General features: G+C 44.3%; 1 protein-coding gene and 1 long non-coding RNA gene across 4 annotated transcripts in view; one reads left to right on the forward strand and one right to left on the reverse strand.

The window, feature by feature from the left end:
• The window catches only part of SORD (sorbitol dehydrogenase), a 36690-nt gene extending 17212 nt beyond the window's left edge, over window positions 1–19478 (reverse strand). Inside the window, exons 1-6 of one of the 3 annotated variants that reach the window (XM_039492210.1) lie at window positions 19111–19250; window positions 10241–10274; window positions 8674–8838; window positions 6277–6436; window positions 2380–2498; window positions 1810–1875 (exon numbers count right to left, since the gene is read on the reverse strand). In XM_039492210.1, coding sequence (XP_039348144.1) covers window positions 1810–1875; window positions 2380–2498; window positions 6277–6436; window positions 8674–8838; window positions 10241–10274; window positions 19111–19173 — 607 coding nt within the window. In that variant the 5' untranslated portion in view covers window positions 19174–19250. Of the gene's footprint in view, window positions 1–1809; window positions 1876–2379; window positions 2499–6276; window positions 6437–8673; window positions 8839–10240; window positions 10275–19110 lie in introns of all 3 variants that reach the window. The other 2 variants (XM_039492209.1, XM_039492208.1) reach the window with 2 other exon arrangements.
• Window positions 15116–18907, forward strand: LOC120373579. The gene is made up of 3 exons (XR_005585597.1): window positions 15116–15134; window positions 16880–16978; window positions 17772–18907. It is a non-coding gene; the product is annotated as an uncharacterized LOC120373579 (long non-coding RNA).
• Window positions 19479–19788: the final 310 nt, after the last annotated feature.

The following is a 19788-nucleotide window of genomic DNA, read 5'->3' on the forward strand; positions in this document are numbered from 1 at the left end:
CCTGCAAGTACCAGTCATAAGAACGGCCATACTGGGTCAGACCAATGGCTCATTTATTCCAGTATCCTGTCTTTCAACAAGTGGCCAGTGCTAGATGCTTCAGAGGGAATGAACAGAATGGGGCAATTATTGAGTGATCCATCCCCTGTCATCCAGTCCCAGCTTCTGGCAGTCAGAGGCTAGGGACACCCAGAGCGTAGTTGAATTCCTGATCAAACTGGCTAACAGCCACTGACGGACCTATCCTCCATGAACTTATCTAATTCTTTTTTGAACCCAGCTATACTTTTGGCTTTCACAACATCCCCTGGGAACGAATTCAACAGGTTGACTGTGCATTGTTTGAAGAAGTACTTCCTTTTGTTTGTTTTAAACCTGCTATTAATCTCATTGTGTGAGCCCTAGTTCTGGTGTTACATGAAGGGGTAAATAACAATTCCTTATTCACTTTCTCCACACCAGTCATGATTTTATAGACCTCTACCATATTCCCCCTTAGCCATCTCTTTTCCTAGCTGAACAGTCCCCAGTCTTTTTAATCTCTCCTCATACAGAAGCAGTTCCATACTTATCATAAATTTTTGTAACCTTTGCTGTAATTTTTCCAATTCTTATACAGCTTTTCTGAGATTGGGCAAGCAGAAATGCATTGCATGGGTCTGCGTCATTTATTCTACCTTTCAGCTATTTATGTCCTGCTATAGACGCAATAGGAAAATATCTCCACAAACAGATCAATTTGAAATGTGCTATGCAGATAAAGAGTTTTATAGGCAAATATTTTACAAGTATGACTAAAACAAAATATTCCACCGGGAAGTGCAGTAAAAATGTCTGGGCAAATAATGGTTGGAGAGGCGTTCCTCCTAATGCCAACATGAAAAGTATTTTTCTGAAGGCAGACAGCCTCCTAAAGTTCAAAGACGGGTGATCTCGTTCCTCATCACAGATAATGTGGGAAATATTTGAACAAGACTGCCCCATAGTGGGCATTTCTGCTGTCTGAGTAACAGCATCTCTGATGCAGGTGGCTTGGGAAGGACCAAATGTCAGGGACAATTACAGAGGCCTCGGTGATAGCTTCACCATTTGATGGAACTTAGTGGATGACCAATCAACATTTGTCACAATATGCACAGATTTTATTTCTATAGCACCTCAAGGATGCCAAAGCACTTTGTAAATTATATGGAGAACAATCAGTCCATCCCCCAAACACAGTCACCTCTGGAGGGTGGAGGCTGATCAGCAGAGCACAGCAAAATACTACAATAATTCAGATCAGAACCAATACTATACCAAATGAGATGCAGGAGGATTTAGAGAGGAGAATGTAATTACCTGACTTGGAATTTGGCACAAACTCCAAGGTTAGCACCACTACTCTTGAAGAACGTGTCTTTAATGAGCAGGTGGAACATCAGTTTTATGCCTCAATGCTCATGAACATGCATACTCCTAGCTGTGAAGGGTGCAGTTGCATCCTCCTAGTAGTTTCCATGTGGGCTCTGGCCTGGGAAACATTTCAGTAAACCTGTGCTAATTAAGCACAGTCCTATTTATATCTGCTTTTACTGGTCATTAAGATGCAGAAGGAAAAACTGGACAGAGAACAGGTCTGCTGAAGACACCTACATGCCTCATACAGACACCAGGTGATGATCTTCACATGGGTACCTAGCATAGCTTTGTCCTCCCACCTGGCACTTCTGCTGCTAATTTGCACAGTGACCTGCCACACAGGAAGAGCAGCCGTTTTTGGATATGTGAGACCAAGGCAGCATTTTAAGGGTTAAAAGAAGATCTTACCAGTGATTACTACCTGGGCAGCACCCATCGTCTTGGCGACGAGCAAGCAGACTAGCCCAATGGGTCCTGGAACAACAGGAAAGGAAAAGGAGATGTCAGAATGCAGGAAAATCACGATCACTGTGAAGAGAGTGTAAAGCTCGCTGTGTTGGGGGTATAGCTCCAGGGAGGACTGACACTGGGATTATGGCAGATATCATGATCTGCTGCAGTGCACTGAGAATGGCAGCGGGCATGGCTGTTATTGCTCCAGCTTTGGGGCTGGCTGTGAGGAGAATACTGCTAGATTCCTAGGTATCTTGTTACCACCCAAACTGCCTGTTTAGCCACAACATGCACTTCAAATCCATTTTGGAGCAGGGGTGGCCAAAGTGTGGCCAAGGAGTGCACTGCTGCCCGAGGCCACTCTCGGCCTCAATACAGAGATGTGGGCCATGGAGACTGGAGTTGTCAACACACAATGCTCCATCCTGAACCTAGAGACCAGGCTGGTCACTCTGTTGCATTTCTCTGTGACAGAGCACTCATGACAGGTGGGAAGCACAAGGCACGAGGTGGATTATTCCATACCAGCCCCACAGATTAAGACTTTGGATCCCAGAGTGACTCCGCCTCTTCGGCAGGCATGGATTCCCACAGAGAGTGGTTCAATGAGGGCCCCTTCTTCAAAGGTGATGTTATCTGGAAGCCTGCAAGAACCAGAGACACAGGAAAGTCACAACAGGGGCTTTTTAATGGTTGTGGAGTGAAGCTAACATTTTACAATCCACAGGACCACATCTGCAAAGATTAATGTCTAAACTGTGCTGGCAAAATGCCCTTATAATTGGAATAAAACACAGACCTGAGCACTGCATAAGGGGCTACTATGCAACTAAGTACCCATCAGACTCTGCAATCTCTCTTTTGGCAGGCACAATTTAGGCACCCACCCTAGAAAACATGATGCTTGTTGTTTGCTGCAGTGATTCATGAGAATGTTCAACAATGTGCTGTGGGGAAGAGGTGTGCCCTGCCTTCATGGATGGGTACGGGGGAGAAGGCTTCTGCACCTTCAACTTCTATCATTGTTCTATTCCCGGAGGAGAGGGAGAATGTGCTGCAGATCATCCACTCTTCAGGTTAATAAGGGAAGTGTTCCCCCAGGTGACTCCTGTCAGACCCATGAAATGCTATAGCTTGTAGAGGTGGCCACTTCAGCTCACAAAGCAAAGGGACATAAGATCAGACATCCCCCTGTTCATTACCCCATCATACTCTATTGCTGGTCACTGACATGCGGGAAGTGTTTCAACCGGTGGGTTGGCCTGATATTCATACAAATGTGTGGTATATACAAAGAGTTTAACACTTGGTAACTAGGTCCTAGCACTCACTCTCCCAAGAAGAATTGAAGGCCTTGGCTCTCCATAGTCAGTGGAGTAACTAACACCTGGTGCAAAGAGGGAGTCAAACGCTCCCAAACCACAGTGGCAGTGTCTTGTATGCAGTTGGAACAGGAGTAAAGGATGACAAAAGGCACATGGCAGGAGGGAGACAGACAGTATGGTTCTGCTATAAGACAGACACTTCTGAGCTGCTGCAAGAGAGTTGAGCCTCAGCTCCCTGGGGCTCAATGCAGCCTTCTAGAAATTTACCAGGCAAACGGAACCTCTCACAAAACAGGCACTGGAAACTGTATTTGAAAGGAAAGTGTTCCATAAAATCGGGTAATGGAGGGCAGTGACAGCTGACAAGGCCCCTCCTTTGAGACAGCAGAGGAGCAGCCTGAAGTCAGAGGGGCAGATTCTGATCTCAACTGGGTAGCATAAAGCCAGAGAAACTCTGCTGACTCCCACCACAGCTCTGTAAATCATTTTTACTTCAGGGGCCTAAATATAGATTCGGAGGGGTAATTCTGGGCACCTAAGCTTAAAAGTTTTAGCCAAAGCACTTTTCATTCAAGTACAAATCAAAGTTCCCTTCCTTTACAAGAGGAGAGCTGCCCCATGAATCAAAACAGTGACTTTCCAGGAAACAATGACAGATCAAACAGAAGGAAATTGTCCTAACAGAGCAGAAATACTGTCACAATCAGCTAAACTCTTCTGACAGTGAAGAATATCCCTAAGCAACAGCATGGTCTAGTCGGGGCTACCAGTATCTCCAAAGGCTGTTTAGGACCCCAGTTTGAAGGAGCCCTCCTCTGCCAGACAGCAGCAGTGCACTCTAGTGGACAGTGAGTGGGAGGGACAAACCTTTTCAGATTAATTGGATCTCAAATTCCAGTGCTGACATTTCATTAGGTACCAGATTCAAACCCAGATGAGAAATGGCCTTTATGTTTGTTAACAGGAAAATGTCTAGTTTATTGCAGCAGAGATTTCTGAAGAAAAATCAATAAACCTGTGCTAAAGCAGATTACACTCTATTGCTTTATGGACCTAATCCTGCAGGATCCTTGAGCAACTGATTTTTGGGGGAATTTTGCCTGAGTAAGGATTTGGGTCTCTGATAAAACTACCCCAGTGCTTTATCAGCGCAAGCACTGGTGCTAAGCTGCATACTGACGTGGTACTTTGTGGGCCGGGTTTCAGAACAGAAGCAGCCCAGGACTGTGCACAAGGGTGTACATGTCGATAATTTGTCTGAGCAGTTACTAGTGGGGGAGGGAGTTCACTAATCTATCTTTTTAAGGATTCTATATTGCTGCCCATTACCAGGGTATCTACTCAATTCCCAGGAAAATCTGATTGATGAAACAAGATCCTTAGTGGCCTTTGTGGAGTCCTCAGCCCTTTCCAGTGGGAGCTGTGCTTGGGGTATGGAGTGATGATAGCGACACGAGAAAACATCACTCTTGTCTCAGGGGCACAACCAGTTACATGTGCGCACACACACACACAATCAGTCCATCATCCAGTCTCACATTTTGAAAACCAAGTCTATAACTTCCTGGGTGAATGATTCTTGCCCATCTGCCAGGAGCCATGTGGTTACATTAATAAATGCTTTCAAAGTGCTTGGATATACTCACATGGAAGGTGCTATTGAAAGGCAAAGTGTGATTTTTATTATAACCTGAAAAAAAGGAACCAAGCCAGATACTTGTCCCCTCCCTGCACAGAGCAGGGTACTGAGAATCTGTTGGGGCTCTGCCGCTGGCCCACAGGGTCAATGTGTTCTTCAATTAATCCATCTAAAAAGAGGGATTATCATACTTAGCTACCTTGCAAAGAGGCTTCATTCATGAATGTTTGCAAAATACTCCAAGGCCCTCCAGTAAGAGCACAAAATCCTGTCACTATGAGACAATGATTCCAACGCAGAAGGTCCATTTCTGACAACCCAGCAAACATCAGGGATGCTATTTCTAGAGCATGCACAGGCACAAATGAAAGAGGAATGTTAGTCCCTAGCATTAGTGCACTTCTGGATTTACGGGTTTGTTCTTTCTTCAGTGTACATGGAACTCCCTGTTCCATACAGGCCTCAAAAGGGGAGCAAACTCCATAGATTAAATATCTACATGGCACTGCCGACCGAGTATTTCCAGGGGTGGATATGCTGGACCCAGTTCATCCCTGGCATGACTCTACTGAAGTCAGAGCAGTTATGCAGGGATGAATTTGGGCTGCTAGGTTTTCTAATGCTCCAATTCAGCAAGTACTTCAGCACATGTTTAACATTAAGCTTGTGCTTAAGTCCCATTGCAATCAAGCAATACGGATGCTCATATGCTTAAATGTTTTGCTGAATCGGAGCCCAAGTAAGTTTCTCTGACAACCAGGATGTGACCTTTGGCATCAGTGGGGTCAAAATTATCTTCAGTGTTGCATGAAGGCTGGATTAGCAGGGGTACTGGCTGCCTGGGACAATCAGGACCAGCCTAGGTCTTCTCAGTTAATAACTGAGCAAATCGTATTGCAGGTTTAGCAGTTCTTGCAGTGCTTTCTACAGGGCAGCAACAGGGCTGGCTCTCCTTGAGTTTCCAACAGCAGAACCCAAAAATCCATCAGGCCTTACCTTGCCTTGTAGAAATGAGAGCAAGAAGAGAGAGGATTAAGAAAAGGAAATTCTTTGGGGTTAAAGCAGTGATAAAGTCACAGGAAATCTGCAGGAAGGAAACGTCTAACTACTTCCTGTCATAAAGTTCTCAGATATCATAGTGAAAAGTGGAGATAAAAACAAAGATAAACAAACACATAAATAAATAATCCCTAGATCTTCTAGAGTATTTGCATCCTTAGCTCTCAAAGTGCATTACAGAGGAGGCCAGTACAAAGGAGGTCAGATTAAGTTCTAGATCACATTCCCAAACACTTGGCAACCAGGCCTCAATCTGAACCCCACCCATGCCAGGGGCATCTCGGGAAATAACAAGAAGCGCTTCATGTAACTAGATTACTATCCCCATTGTGCAGATGGCTGAGGGAGAGAGGGAGGAGCCATATGGCTAACCCCACACAGAGGGAGTGTGTGACTGACTTGTAGCAAAAGTTGGCATTGTGTGCATAATATCGGCACAGGTTTCCATCATCGGGAGGTGTCGCACAGAAGAAGATAGTTGGAGACAGGTTGTAGCGTCCGATTTTGCAGAATTCATCGAAGTCTCGCGGAGCACCAGGCTCAATGGCCACTCGATCGCCTGAGTGAGTGAAAGGAGGGTGGGGTGAGACAAGGAGTGTGTGGGCACAGCACCATGTGGAGATCTGAATGATCAAGACAGATGCCAAGGAAGGGAGAGATCTACCCTGTTCTGTAAACACCCACTGAAAGACAAAGACTTCCTTTGATACACTTGAATCTATTTCCCTAATGCCATGCTACGGAGACTCATCACCCAGCCCCAGGGACCCAGCCATACACACTGTTCATCATTACAGAAGGAAATATAATATGCAAGAGACAGACAGACACTAAGAGGATGCCGGATCAGTCACGTGCAGCACTACCTACATCTTCCCCTCAGTCTAATCACTGTAAATTGGCTGATTTCCTATTCCCATCAAAAAGCTAGCGTTTGTTACAGAGTACCATTGAGTGGTATCTGAGATCTCCCGCATTATGAACTAAACGGAATCACCATGCAGGATCTGTTGGCAAACGTTGGATTTTAATGGCAATCACTGTACTTGCTCTCCAGACTGACAGTTATGATGGAGAGGGAGGCTGGGCTCCTGGTAAAGACCTGGAAGTGCATGTAGGAGTCAGGAGATCAGTATCCAAAATACATCCAAATAGAGCACAAAATGCCCTTACTCCCATGTGGCAGAGCTCCACATTGCCTGATCAATCCTCAGACAGCTCAGAGTGGCAAAGGGGCAGTTGTTCACCTGCTCCACAGTCAGGTTTTCCAGAGCTGCACAAGGGAGTATAAGAAACTCATAAAACATTCAAAATGCTTCTAGCCCTTTTCACTCAGCACCAGAAAGCCAATCATTGGGCAAATCCCTCAGTGAGGCTGTGGTCAGCTCTCTAGCTCAGAGGTCCCCCTCAGAATGTCCAGGCAGATGAAGGGCCCTTTGGTCATCACTATTGTTTATTAATTACAGAGTGGCATCAGCGTAAGCAGCACTGCATAGAACACAGAGAAAGATTTAGTTCCTGCCCTACAGATCTAACTCTGGGGCCAAACTCTGTTCTGTGTTATACCTATTTAAATCTGGAGTCACTCTAATGAAGCTAACAGTTACCCTAGATTTACAGTGGTGTAAACGAGAAATAATGCACCACATTTCTTAGTAAGCCAGCACCTAACCATCAATGCCAGATGTCCTCAATTTCTGGAACATGTACACACAGCAAAAGGAAGTTATTATATTGAGTTAAATGGCTCAATAAAAGGATTCACAAGCAGCAAGAGTGACTCAGATGCATGGTCTACAAAGGCTTTATGGTCACGCCTGGATTGCACGTTCAACATGTATCCTTTAAAAACACAACAGCGTACGTGCAATATTCAAATCATATTAGCATTCTCCAAAAGGTCAAAGCAAGTGATTCCTAAGAAGTGCCATGAAGTCAGATGTCCAAAGTGAGTGATGGATGGCAGTGAGCCTTGTCGTTTGTGTGGGGACAGTTTTGGCCAAATCACAACAAATCTCAATTTGCCCAATGTACTGTGCAGTAAAGCAGGGACAGGAGACAAAACCCAGGAGGAGCTGTTTTTATTGTAACATCTCACTCTAGGTTTGATTTTTCAATAAAAGAGAGCCAGATTTGGCTTGGAAGAGCTGGTGGTTGGTTAGGAGGATTTGTGCAAGGGGTGAAGAGAGCAGTGAACCAACAGATAAAGGACAACAGCTGTGTTTTAGGTAGATATTGGGGCAAATCATAAAACTGGGACCCAGCTCTGGCTCCTGAACCCCGAGTCCAGTGGTGCTGGGACCTGCACACCAGTTTTAACCCAATATAAAGGCAGAGTCATTTATGAAATTCAAATCCAAGTTAAGATGTTCATCTAAGGCCCTTTTCTGGCCCCCATTATCATAGTACCCTGCATCTCACAATCTTTAATGTACTGATTTTCCCAACACCCCTGGGAGATAAGGTGGTGCTATTATCCCCACTTTACAAAAGGGGAACAGAGGCAAAAGGAGATTAAGTGACTTGCCCAAGGTCACCCAAGAAGTCTAGCGTAGCAGGGGACTGAGCCCAGGAGTGCCGAGTTCCAGGTTGGCACTCACATCTCTGGACCATCTTCGTCCTCTTTTTATCATTCCCAAACTGAAGGTTTTGACTTAGGCTTCTCTGGTTTGCAGGAATCCTAATGTTTCATCAATGCACAATGAACATTTAATATTTCCTAGCAGGCCAGCCTCTCAACCTCATCACAACAGAGAAAGTACATATCAGGCAACCATCCACAAGGAAGCTGCTCACCTGGTTTCAGATGGGTTACTGATGACCCCACTTTGATGACGATTCCGGATGCCTCATGCCCGAGCACCATGGGTTTCTTTACGATAAAGTCCCCAATTCTACCATTCTGCCAGTAGTGGACATCAGACCCACAGATCCCAACTGAATGCATCCTCAGCAGCACCTCTGGCAAAGAAAGAAAGAGTCATAAACCAGAGACCAACTGCATGAGAACAGAATTAGGCCAATGCTGAGAGCACTTTTGAAAATCTCATTCTAATGTTTATCACTAGAAAATACACTAGTGAACAATCCTGCACTAGCCCCGGGGGTGGACTAGACAAGTTTCAATAGGTTTTCAATCATCTTTTTCCCTCTATTTCTTTACCTCCCTAATCCATTCACCATCATTTACTAAAATGTTTCATAGTAACACATTTGCAATTACATCCTATAGGATAGTCGACATTTATGAGATACTTACTGAAATCTGAACATTCTACATAAGAACCTAAAACTTCCAAGAGATTAAAATAAAATACATATCTTGTAAATGAAGGCAAATGTAATCTAAGAAGAGAGCTCAAGTCTGGGTGCCAAATGGGACCTTTGATTAAATATGCTTTACAGAACTTCTGGCTACTTGAACAATTTTCAGATAGAATGGTGTACTATGCATTTGAACGCAGCAATAAAGCATATATACTTCAGGGTTAGGGTAATCAGATTATCAAGATGAAACTATGTTTAGTGTTTCCAATCACATGATAAGCAGCCTGCGGCATCAAAATCTCAATGGAATTTCCATTTTACAAGCTTGTTATCTGAATGAGGCCAGAATGGAGTTTCTAGCTAATTTTTCCTTCTCTAGTTTCTATGAGCCCAATCCTGAGAAGTGCAGATCGTTTCCAACTCCCATCAGCACCCCTTTGTGATATCGTTCTTTCAGAGGAAGGTAATATGAAACACACAAACACTGCTGGTTATTCAGATGTTATTAAAATAACCTAGTCTCTCGCCCAACTTTATTTACACCTTCTTCCTTCTCAGTGCAAGTCCCATTAGGGTGACCAGATGTCCCGATTTTATAGGGACAGTCCCGATTTTTGGGTCTTTTTCGTATATAGGCTCCTATTACCCCCCACCCCCTGTCCTGATTTTTCACACTTGCTGTCTGGGCACCCTAAGTCCCATCCACTTACACTTCAGCAGAGTGGATGCAGGTAGGTCTTAAAGGAAGAGAACTAATTTTCCAGAACTTATGCATCATTTCTCAATAGGACCCTCAGGATTGTGTCTTTCATAAGTTGTTATTGTTCCCAGATCTTGTTAAGCTAAAACATAGGGAGAGGGCATTAGCTAATGCCACATACATTTCAGATTTCACCACCATCCCCTTTCAAATGGATGCAATACTTGACCTGCTCCACCTACATGCTCCTTTTTGGGCAATGTTATCTGTTATCATAGACACTATAGTTGGTTTGCAGGGGGAGATCAGCAAAGGGTAAATAGAGAATTTAAAAAGAAATTACACTTATAAAGAAAACCACAAGGTAGAAGGCAGGCAGTCACCCTAGAGACCTACCATTGGGACCTGGTTCTGGGACTGGGCGATTTTCCTATAGGGAAACAAACAAAAAGCATTCAGTTTGCATGAAAATTTGGGGCTGCTTTCTGAGAAATCCCTAGAATCTTCTCCAGTACATAAGTAATTAAAGTAGTGGGATCACGTCTTATACACCAAACTTCCCTAGAATGGAACAGGACTTGTGGTTTCAGCACCTTATCCCATGATCTGAAAACAAACTCATCCTCTGAAACCAAAGTGGCTTTTGAACCAGATATTCACAGTAAAGCAATAACTTATAAAGACAGTCAGGATTAAATATCCCTTTCTAAATGCCCATTCTCATGCCCTTGTCTTGTAATGCTATTATTGCTGGAATAGCTGTTCCTTGAGATTTTTATATGAACGAGGCATTATAAAACTTGAATCATTGACCAATCACAGGGAAAACACGTGGAAGGGGAAAGTACCACAAAAATTCCATGTGGCTGAGGGCAAAAACACCATCTTTCCCCTCCTCACAACTGGAATTAATGGGAGCATGAAAGAAGCAGGGTACAGTGGCTATTTAACAGTGTGGAGCCTGAGGATCCCAGGAAAATGAGCATTACACAGCTACTTTGTCATACATAGAAGGGCTCAGCTACAACCCGGGGTCACATTTCACACCAATAAAAGGTAATCTATATGTTTGCAGGACTTTTACCTCTTCTGTCTATATTTACATACTTACGTGGTTCCCCAACATTGTGGTATCTGAGCTCCTCCCAAGTATTCAAAGAAAAAAGAATAAGTCCTTAGGATTTCACTACACAAGGAGGTTAAACAAAATGTCCAAGTACAAAAATAAACACTGTGCTTTCAAACCCCTATAACTGTCTCTGTTCACAGGATTGGGGAGCTAGTGTATAATGGGGAGGAAAAGTGGATTTCTGAGTTCTTGAAAGATTTGCTGCAAAGTTTCTTCCCAACTTTAAAAATGAAAGAGGGGTGGTTGCCTCTGTCTTTTCAAGATTACTGGAACCAGCCCAACTCCCAGTTGAAAGACTCCCATCGACTGCAATGGAAACGGAATTGATCCTTCGCTGGGACTAACGTAAACACCGTATAATCCGTTTGCTTAGAAGTTATTTCGTTATCAAAGTCATACATTGTGTCTTAACCTAATCACTCCCACACATAAACCCGGGCGTTGGACCTTTGCACGCAGATATTCTTTCCTAAAAGAATTTACAATTTAAAAAACTCATGAACACTAAACTCAATATTTGACATCACTATCACAGTAGGAAAGCAAACATGAAAGTGAAGAGAATTATGTTGTGTTCGATTTTATTTCACCTCACTATGTTTATCTTTTGCTGCACCTTTCTCCAAAGACGATTTAAATGTTTAGTCAATAAGCAAATTTTACTTTGGATTGAAGAAGTGGATGGTCTTGTTATGATGGTCCACAGAGCATCAGCTACAGCAGTCATGTAGAGATTACCACAACAGAGCATCAGAGACACCAGATTTACCACCCATTTTAGGGAAATATTGTAGTATCTCTGATATCTCTGTGAGGCAAATGCTGACTTTTTTAGTGGAGCCACGGCACTACACTTCAATATAGAGTCTCAATCCCAGCAGTGCTTTTGAACCCACCCTGCTGTCTTTGCTTTCCTTGACTATTTAATAGTGTAGGCCAGGGCATAAAGCTCGGGAAAGCATGAGATTTGATTAGTGTGATTTAATGACTGTAACGTCAAATAAACATGGTGGGCCTGATGCTCATTTACACCGAGGTTCCTTAAAACAGTCAGAGTGATTTAAAAGTGAGTAAGTGTAAATGTGAATCAGGTCCAGTGTGCGTGAGGACAGGGAAGTGGGTGGGGGGGGCAGGGTGAAGATTCAAGGAGAGTGATGGTTGGACCGAAAGAGTCTGTCTTTCACTCCTTAAAGGTATCTCGTTGTACAATACTGCAGCTAGACAAATAGTTACAAAGCATGTATCCTATTGAGAAGTTAATGGTAGAACGGTAAGTGAGGTGTCATTTGATTCATAAAAATCTATAGAATCATAATTTCAATGGTGCCACCTTCTGAGGAGTGGCAGGGGAACACACTGCCTCCCAGCTCCAGGTCCTCTGGTTCGTGGAAATTTTGATAACACAATGTTGTCCTAAGTGGGTCAAGAGAGTTGTCATCTGAGAGGCCTTTCTCCCATGAAAACAATGATGGTAGTAGCAAACACGACAAACTTAGAACAATTATGTAGAAGTATATATACGAAAAAATATTTTAAAATCATTTTTTTAAATTATACTTTAACACGCCCATGTCAAACGTGCAGCTATCACAAAGCTAAATTGTGGCCCTCCACTGACAGTACTATGTTACCAGTTAATGCTCAGAAATATGATACCTGATTTTTTTTGTTATGTGAAAGATTACTATAAATGGAAGGAGTGCTTCCAGTTGTGCCATCATCAGCAAAAAAAGAGAAGTGGTTCAGTGGTACTGATTATCAGTTTTATTGTGCCAAAAGAGTTGTAATGAGGCACTGGTTAAGACATCAGCATCCAGACAGAAGCTACTGGAATCCATTCACAAATGGCATACACATATTAACATAACATAATTAATTACAATCCCAAAGTAATTTATTACAAAATCCTCATTTTTACTTTGGTCTTGATTATTTTTAGGCACAGTGAGGAGACAAAGAGTTCCAACTAGCAGTGAATCTTTGGAGAATACCATCATGGAGGACCTGGTTAAACACAATGCTCAGTGGCACCTTCCAAGCTATAAGTGCACCCATAAACTGAATTTGGTATGTTTGGAGAGGAAGTACGTTGAGCATCAGGAAAAGTTGAAGATGCCAGGACAAATGACAGCTGTGGGTGAGACTTGCCTTACAGTATTTCCCATGGAATACATTTCAAGAAGAACATCTGCTTCTTCTGCAGTAAGCCGGAAGCCCAAAGGCATCCACTAAGCACAGTTTCAACATGAAAAACAGGTGAGAAACTGTATGAAGCAGTCATTGTTAGCAAGAATGTTGCATGGAAAGTAAATTAAAGGGGGTACACTGACCCAAAAGATGCCTATGCATATGACATTGTGTATCACATCAAGTGCTACACCAAGAACATAGGTAACATGTTGCATCAAAAGGTCAAAGCAACAGAAACAAATAATGATACTATTACTACTGCAAACTACGGGTACATCTTCACTACCCGCCGTATCGGCGGGTAGCAATCGATTTCTCGGGGATCGATATATCGCGTCTCATCTAGACGCGATATATCGATCCCCGAACGCGCTCATGTCGACTCCGTAACTCCACCAACACGAACGGCGGTAGCGGAGTCGACATGGGGAGCCGCGGACGTCGATCCCGCGCCGTGAGGACTGTAAGTAATTTGATATCAGATACTTCGACTTCAGCTACGTTATTCATGTAGCTGAAGTTGTGTATCTTATATCGATTTTCCCCCATAGTGTAGACCTGCCCTACGTGACTAAGCTGGATTTCATAAAATGCCTTGCAGAGACTCTAATGCAGTGGTCCTCAACCTTTTCGTATGGTGGGCACCAGACGAAGGACCACTGCAGTGGTGGAGCACCCGCCGAAATGCCGCCGAATTTCGGCGGCATTTCGGCAGCGACGTCTCTCGATGACGCCACTTGCCATCAACAAGTGATGTCATTGAGAGGCGTCCCCGCTGAAATTCGGGAGCGATGCCTCTTGATGACATCACTTGATGGCAAGCATCATCATCGAGAGGCATCCCCGCCGAAATTCGGGGGCGACCCCTCTCAATGACATCACTGGTTGGCGACAAGCGTCGTCATCGAGAGGCGCCCCCGCCGAAATGCCACTGAAATTCGGCAGCATTACGGCGGGTGCTCTCCCGGGGGCCAGGACGTGGGCGCATTAAGATGCCCCCGCGGGTGCCAGGGCGCCCACGGGCACTGCGTTGGGCACCATTGCTCTAATGGATGAGAAAGTGATGGCAATGGCTGATACAGAGACTAAGTACGGAGAGAATATGTGCTTTGAACGGGATTGAAGAGGAACAAATGCTTGGCAGACAGGCTCTTAAAGCACTTACTAAAGATGAACTGTAGGATATGGACAAAGTTTTTAGTAATCCTATCTACAGAAATGAATCACAGGGCATATCGTTAAAATCTGCAAAAGACATGGTGCTACCAAAAGTGGAAGAAAGCACTGATGTCAACAGTTCAACAGATGTGAACACTGTTTGCAGCCACTAAATTTTTACAGAAAAGCATTTTGTATTGCAGCACATGGGAATTTCAGGGGTCCATAGCTGATGCCAAACCTGAAGAAATAATACCATGTGACCAGTACTACTTCTTTAAATGGTGCATTGGTGGTCACAGTGACATCAGCACCAGATTTTTCCTGACAATCCAGAACTCCATCAAACTTTAAATGAAACATTAAGCTTGGGTGGGATGACCTCCCCCAAAGAAACCAAACACCATCTAGACTCATTAGGTGCTGTTAAATGCCAAGAAAGGGCAATTTTAAAGCTACAGGATAAACTTACTCACACTGGCAAACCATTCTCCTATGATGGACCAGAGCTCATTAATATCATGACAAAAGCAGTCTTCAGTGATGAGACAGCTAAAGATGTCAGCTGAATGGATCCTTCGGGTCATGACTTGTATCAAGCCTTCAAAACCCAAAGAATTATCCAAGGCTCCATCAATCAATGGGCTCCAATCAAGAAGCATTCCTCAAATGCAAAGACGACAGTCAAAGTGAAGGTGGCAGGAACTATTACAGAGCTAACCACAAGTCATCACTTGTTTGTTTCCTGATTGTGTCCAGATCCCAGTGTCATGTTGACCTACATGAGACTTTGGAAAGCAGGAGTTCTCTGAGGTATCATAACTGATGTCTGAATGTGATGGAGCAAATGCATGTGTGCTAGGTGAAAAACAAACTTATGCACATCTTGCATGGTCTTCTTAAGCCAGCACCTATTGATGTGACTGGTATCTTATCCCAGCAGAGGTCTTTCAGAGTAGCAATCACAGATAGTATGGCTGAGGTACAAGCTCTCGACAAACCAGAAACTGTCAATACCTGCCAAGATTTGGCCTACAGAGAAAATGCTGGACCTATAACGAAGTCCACCTCATGTCTGACACGTATATGTAGGCATCTATTACAAATATTACCAAAAAGAATAGACTCCATGGTATTGCACCTGTCCAATACAAAATCACTGACTCCACAAACATTTCCAATATCACAATGAAGATGCTACTGTCCCATACTTGCAGAAAGCATGAGTTAACCACATACTGCAGGAAAAACATTACAGCATGCAAAGAACTGCTCAAAGAATTTCATTGTCACATGGCATAATGAAACTTCTGCCTCGCACTTTTCAGTGGAGTTTCTTTGTAATTCTGAAGACTTCTGCAAATTCTGTTTCTGTTCCTGCTGCTGGAGAACAGAATCACTGTATATCCCTCAGAGATGTGTTCCTATCTCCTAGACCATTAAAAGATGCCACACTGCCAGGTTTTCACACCCTTTCAGGATGGAAGACACAATTTTCTTTCTGGAAGGCATTTGATTCAGCCTCTGAAGACTCTCTCGCACTGAAGGTGCTTGGAATGGCTGAGACAGTCATTGATGAGATCATAAATGCACTGGAGGTGTTCATATGTCAAGTTTACTATTTGAGATCAACATTACAACACTTGCAGAGCTACATTGGTGGCTGTTTTCCAAGGATCAGAGAAATGGAGAAAATTTGCCATGAAGAGGTTCATTTTTTTACCTGCTACCGAGAAGATAAAACCATCAAGCAAAGGAATGGCTCCAGGATGATTGAGCACATCCAAAAGTATCCTCTCCTATCAAGCATGAATGGGTTTTTCCAGTTACACATGAAATACAATGCATTCTCAAATCAATCCTAATCAAATGGTCACGTGCATAGACCAGACGCTCACCACCATGCAAATGGTTGGTCAGCAGCCTGCCTTGTATGGTGATGTGTGAGTGTGGCGCAGATGAGGATCAGTATGTGTTACAATGTAATTTAAAATGTTTTGATTTTTAAACATTTTCTTGAATATACATCTTCATAAGTTGGGCTGGTTCCAGTAATCTTTGTCCCACTCAGGACACAGCCAGAGTGAACTGGAAGCTTTTAAAGAAAGCCTTTTTTGAGTTATCCACATGTATAGAAAGCATCTAATAAATGTGTAAATTGGTGAAACACAATTTTTACAACCTCAGCTTTTTTTCAGAAAAGTTGTGTGTGAAAATAGGAGCTTGCAATATGTATAAAAGATAACGAAGCTCACAATACTGGAAGTGGAGTATCTAAGAGCATCCTAAAAAAAACATGCACCCATTTGTTCATTAGGGAGCTCAAAGAAGAACGACAAGAATGATCTTGAGTCTGGAAAAACTCTCATACGGAGAAAGATTGAAGAGATTGGGACTGTTATCTTAGAGAGGAGACAAATAAGAGGGGACATGATAATGAGTGTGATAAAGGGAATTTTTAATTAAATTAAAAACTGACAAAATTAAAATTGATAAAAGCATGTAAATACTATACAAATACAACATATACATATTATTTATTATTTGTATTACCATAGCACCTAGGAGTCCCAGTAGTGGATCAGGACCCCATTGTGCAAGAGATTGTACAAAGAAAAAACAGACTCTGCAACTCACTGCCACAGGAAGTCATTAAGGTAAAGAACTTAATGAGATTCAAAAAGGGATTGGACACGTATATGAATAATAAGCCTATCCAGTTATTACAGTTAATGCTAACTAATACTGTGAAAGGAATATTAAACCCCTTGTCTCAGGGCTTAAGCCAATCTCTAAGTATTAGAAATTATGAGGTGATCCAAAGTGGGCACCACTTCGCCTTAGTCAGAGTCAGGATACTGGGCTAGATGGACCTTGAGTGTGATCTAGTATGGCAATTCCTATGTTTCTATTTAGAAAACTGTACATTATGTGTGTATGAGATGCACATTATTATAAGTGTTGCTTTTTAATACTGTTTTGGCAGATGTTACCGCTATCTCAAATGTGGCTGTGAGCCACACACTGTATGTAACACTGCTTATGCTTTGTTTGAGCTGCACTGGAGCAATAAAAAGAAACTGAGCCACAACAGGTGACCAAAGTCCATATTTAATCACAAGCACCTGCCAGATCAGAACTATTTTCTGTGGCTACCTCACTGCTTATCAAAGTTCATTAAGACATAAGCCTTGATTTTCAGAAGTGGCCTCTTATTTGGCATCTTTCAAATCTGCAAATGCAAATACCTGTACACACAACAGATGTCTAACTACCTGACTGCAGCCAGAAAGTTGGGGTCCAGATTGAAGCACTAATGAAAATCAGGCCGATAGTGTGCAAGTTTGGGTCAGCGTTGGCACTCTGTTATTCCTAGCTGTTAGCCATGTTCACATGAGCTGTTAAAATGTACACCATGAAATGTTGTTTATCTTTTCTCTTGCTTCCCAGCAGCACCTTCTGGCACAGGAATATGTACTGACCTGTATGGCTTCCACAGCCCTCCGCACCACACACCATCAAATGCAATACAAACAGTATGTTAGCAATGTTCTTCTTTGCCAGAACCTGTATGACAGGGATGCCCACGCTTTGCCAGCGGAGGCTCATGCTAGCAACTTGCTGGATCCTGAGGACTGCACAGAATTTGGATAAAACAGAGAAGACTGCAAGGCTAGTTTGTCACTCTGCAGTCTAGTGTGGTGAAACTTCTCCAGCGTCATTTCCCTGCCATCTCTTGTCTGATATCTTCCCCTCCTTTGGGAGTGCCCCTACCTTGCCAAATAGAGCTTCAGCAGTGCCAACCCCTGTCTCCCCAGCTAACCCACTGAGCCCTACAATCCTCACTCCCTGCCAAACTCAGAGGCAAAGGGAGCTTCCATTCCACTCCTGGCTTGCGAGGGCCCTAAGTCCTCTGAATTGTGAGGAGGTACAAAACAGCCTTGCCAAAGACCAGAAAGATTCCAAACCTTCCTTCATTTAATTCATGTAGGTCATTTGATACTGTATTACATGAAGTCACTGCGTAAATTAATGCCAACTGGCCTGGACAGAAATAGTCATGTGCATTCAAAACAGGTTGAAGGACAGAAACAACAGGCAACAATTAACAGCAATGGACATAGTTGGAGTAGATCTGGGTTAGACTGAGTCTTATTAAACAGCATCATCAATGATCTGACACCTTATTAGATGTAATATGCAAAAACCCTGAAGAAAGCAATATAAACAATTGGGGAGCTGGAGGAAAAATAAAAAAGAGTTAACTGCTTAGCTAAGCAATGACTGGGAAGAGGGGAAGGGGAGACGTGTTAAGAGTGCACTGATATTTGAGGGAAAGGAATTATTTAGTGTGTTACAGGGGGTCTAAGTAGAAAGAATAGGATGAAATTAACTAAAGATGAATTTAAGCCAGAAGCTTCTTGCCAGAAAGATGTATTAGATGTGAAAACATTTCCATAGGTAAGAGCTGGGAGCCTCACCATGTGGAACACAGAAATCCAAATTGGCAAAAACACCAGAAATGCCCTGTAGGGAATAACCCTGCCCTGGCCCTGAGAGGATGGACTGGGGAGACCTGACACGTCTATGATTAAGGCAGTGTCCTGGGCTGGCTGAACAACAGCGGGCTGCAAACTCACAGAAACTCCCTGAGTGCCCACCCCCGAACCCCAAGAGCTGTGACCCCCCACCCCCGAACCCCAAGAGCTGTGACCCCCCCAACACCCTCCGAGGGCTGGGATCCCCTCCCCCCAGCCGCCTCTCGCTGTGCGGGGCGGGGCGGCCGTACCAGGCGCAGGTCCCCGGCGCGATGCACCACCACCGACAGGTTCTCGGCGTGTTGTTCCGCCATCCTCCCTCAGCCACCCGGGGCGGGGCCGCTCGCGGCGCTTCCTCCTCAGCAACGGCCGCTGCCCGCGCGCAGGTGCACAGGCCGCCGGGGGGCGCGCGGCGGGGAGGCCGGGGGTGAGCGGCAGTCGGCGCCTCGGTCGCTTTGTGCTGCTCCTGGGCTGCAGCCGCTGCGCCCGTCTGCGGCCAGAGGGACTTTCGCCGGGTCCAAGGGCCGGCGGCTGGCAGGACCCGGGCGCGGGGGAGTGGCCGGGTCTCATAGTCCAAATCGCAGCCAGCCTGGCTGGTCAGCACTGCCTGGGGGGCGCGAGGGAGGGGCCCTGCCCCCAGGGAGCCGCGCAAGGCCTGGGAGTGGCTGGGCCCCAGCGCAGGGCCTTGAAGGGCTGGGCCCCAGCGCAAGGCCTTGAAGGGGGGGCAGGCCTGGGGCCTTGTGGGGGAGAGGGCAGCTATTCAAGCTTCTCTTCCTTGTCCCAGTGTGTGATCCCTCCCTCCCCCCAGGCCACGTTGTGGAGGAAGAATCTGAGTGCTCTGGCACATGGATAGGAATACATTTTAATAACCAAAACTGAGTGAAAAAAAGTGGTACCAGGTGGAGGGCAGTAGCCCGGTAAGAAGGCCA

The sequence above is a fragment of the Mauremys reevesii genome, linkage group 10 (genome assembly GCF_016161935.1).
Source record: "Mauremys reevesii isolate NIE-2019 linkage group 10, ASM1616193v1, whole genome shotgun sequence".
NCBI classification, from domain to species: Eukaryota; Metazoa; Chordata; order Testudines; family Geoemydidae; genus Mauremys; species Mauremys reevesii.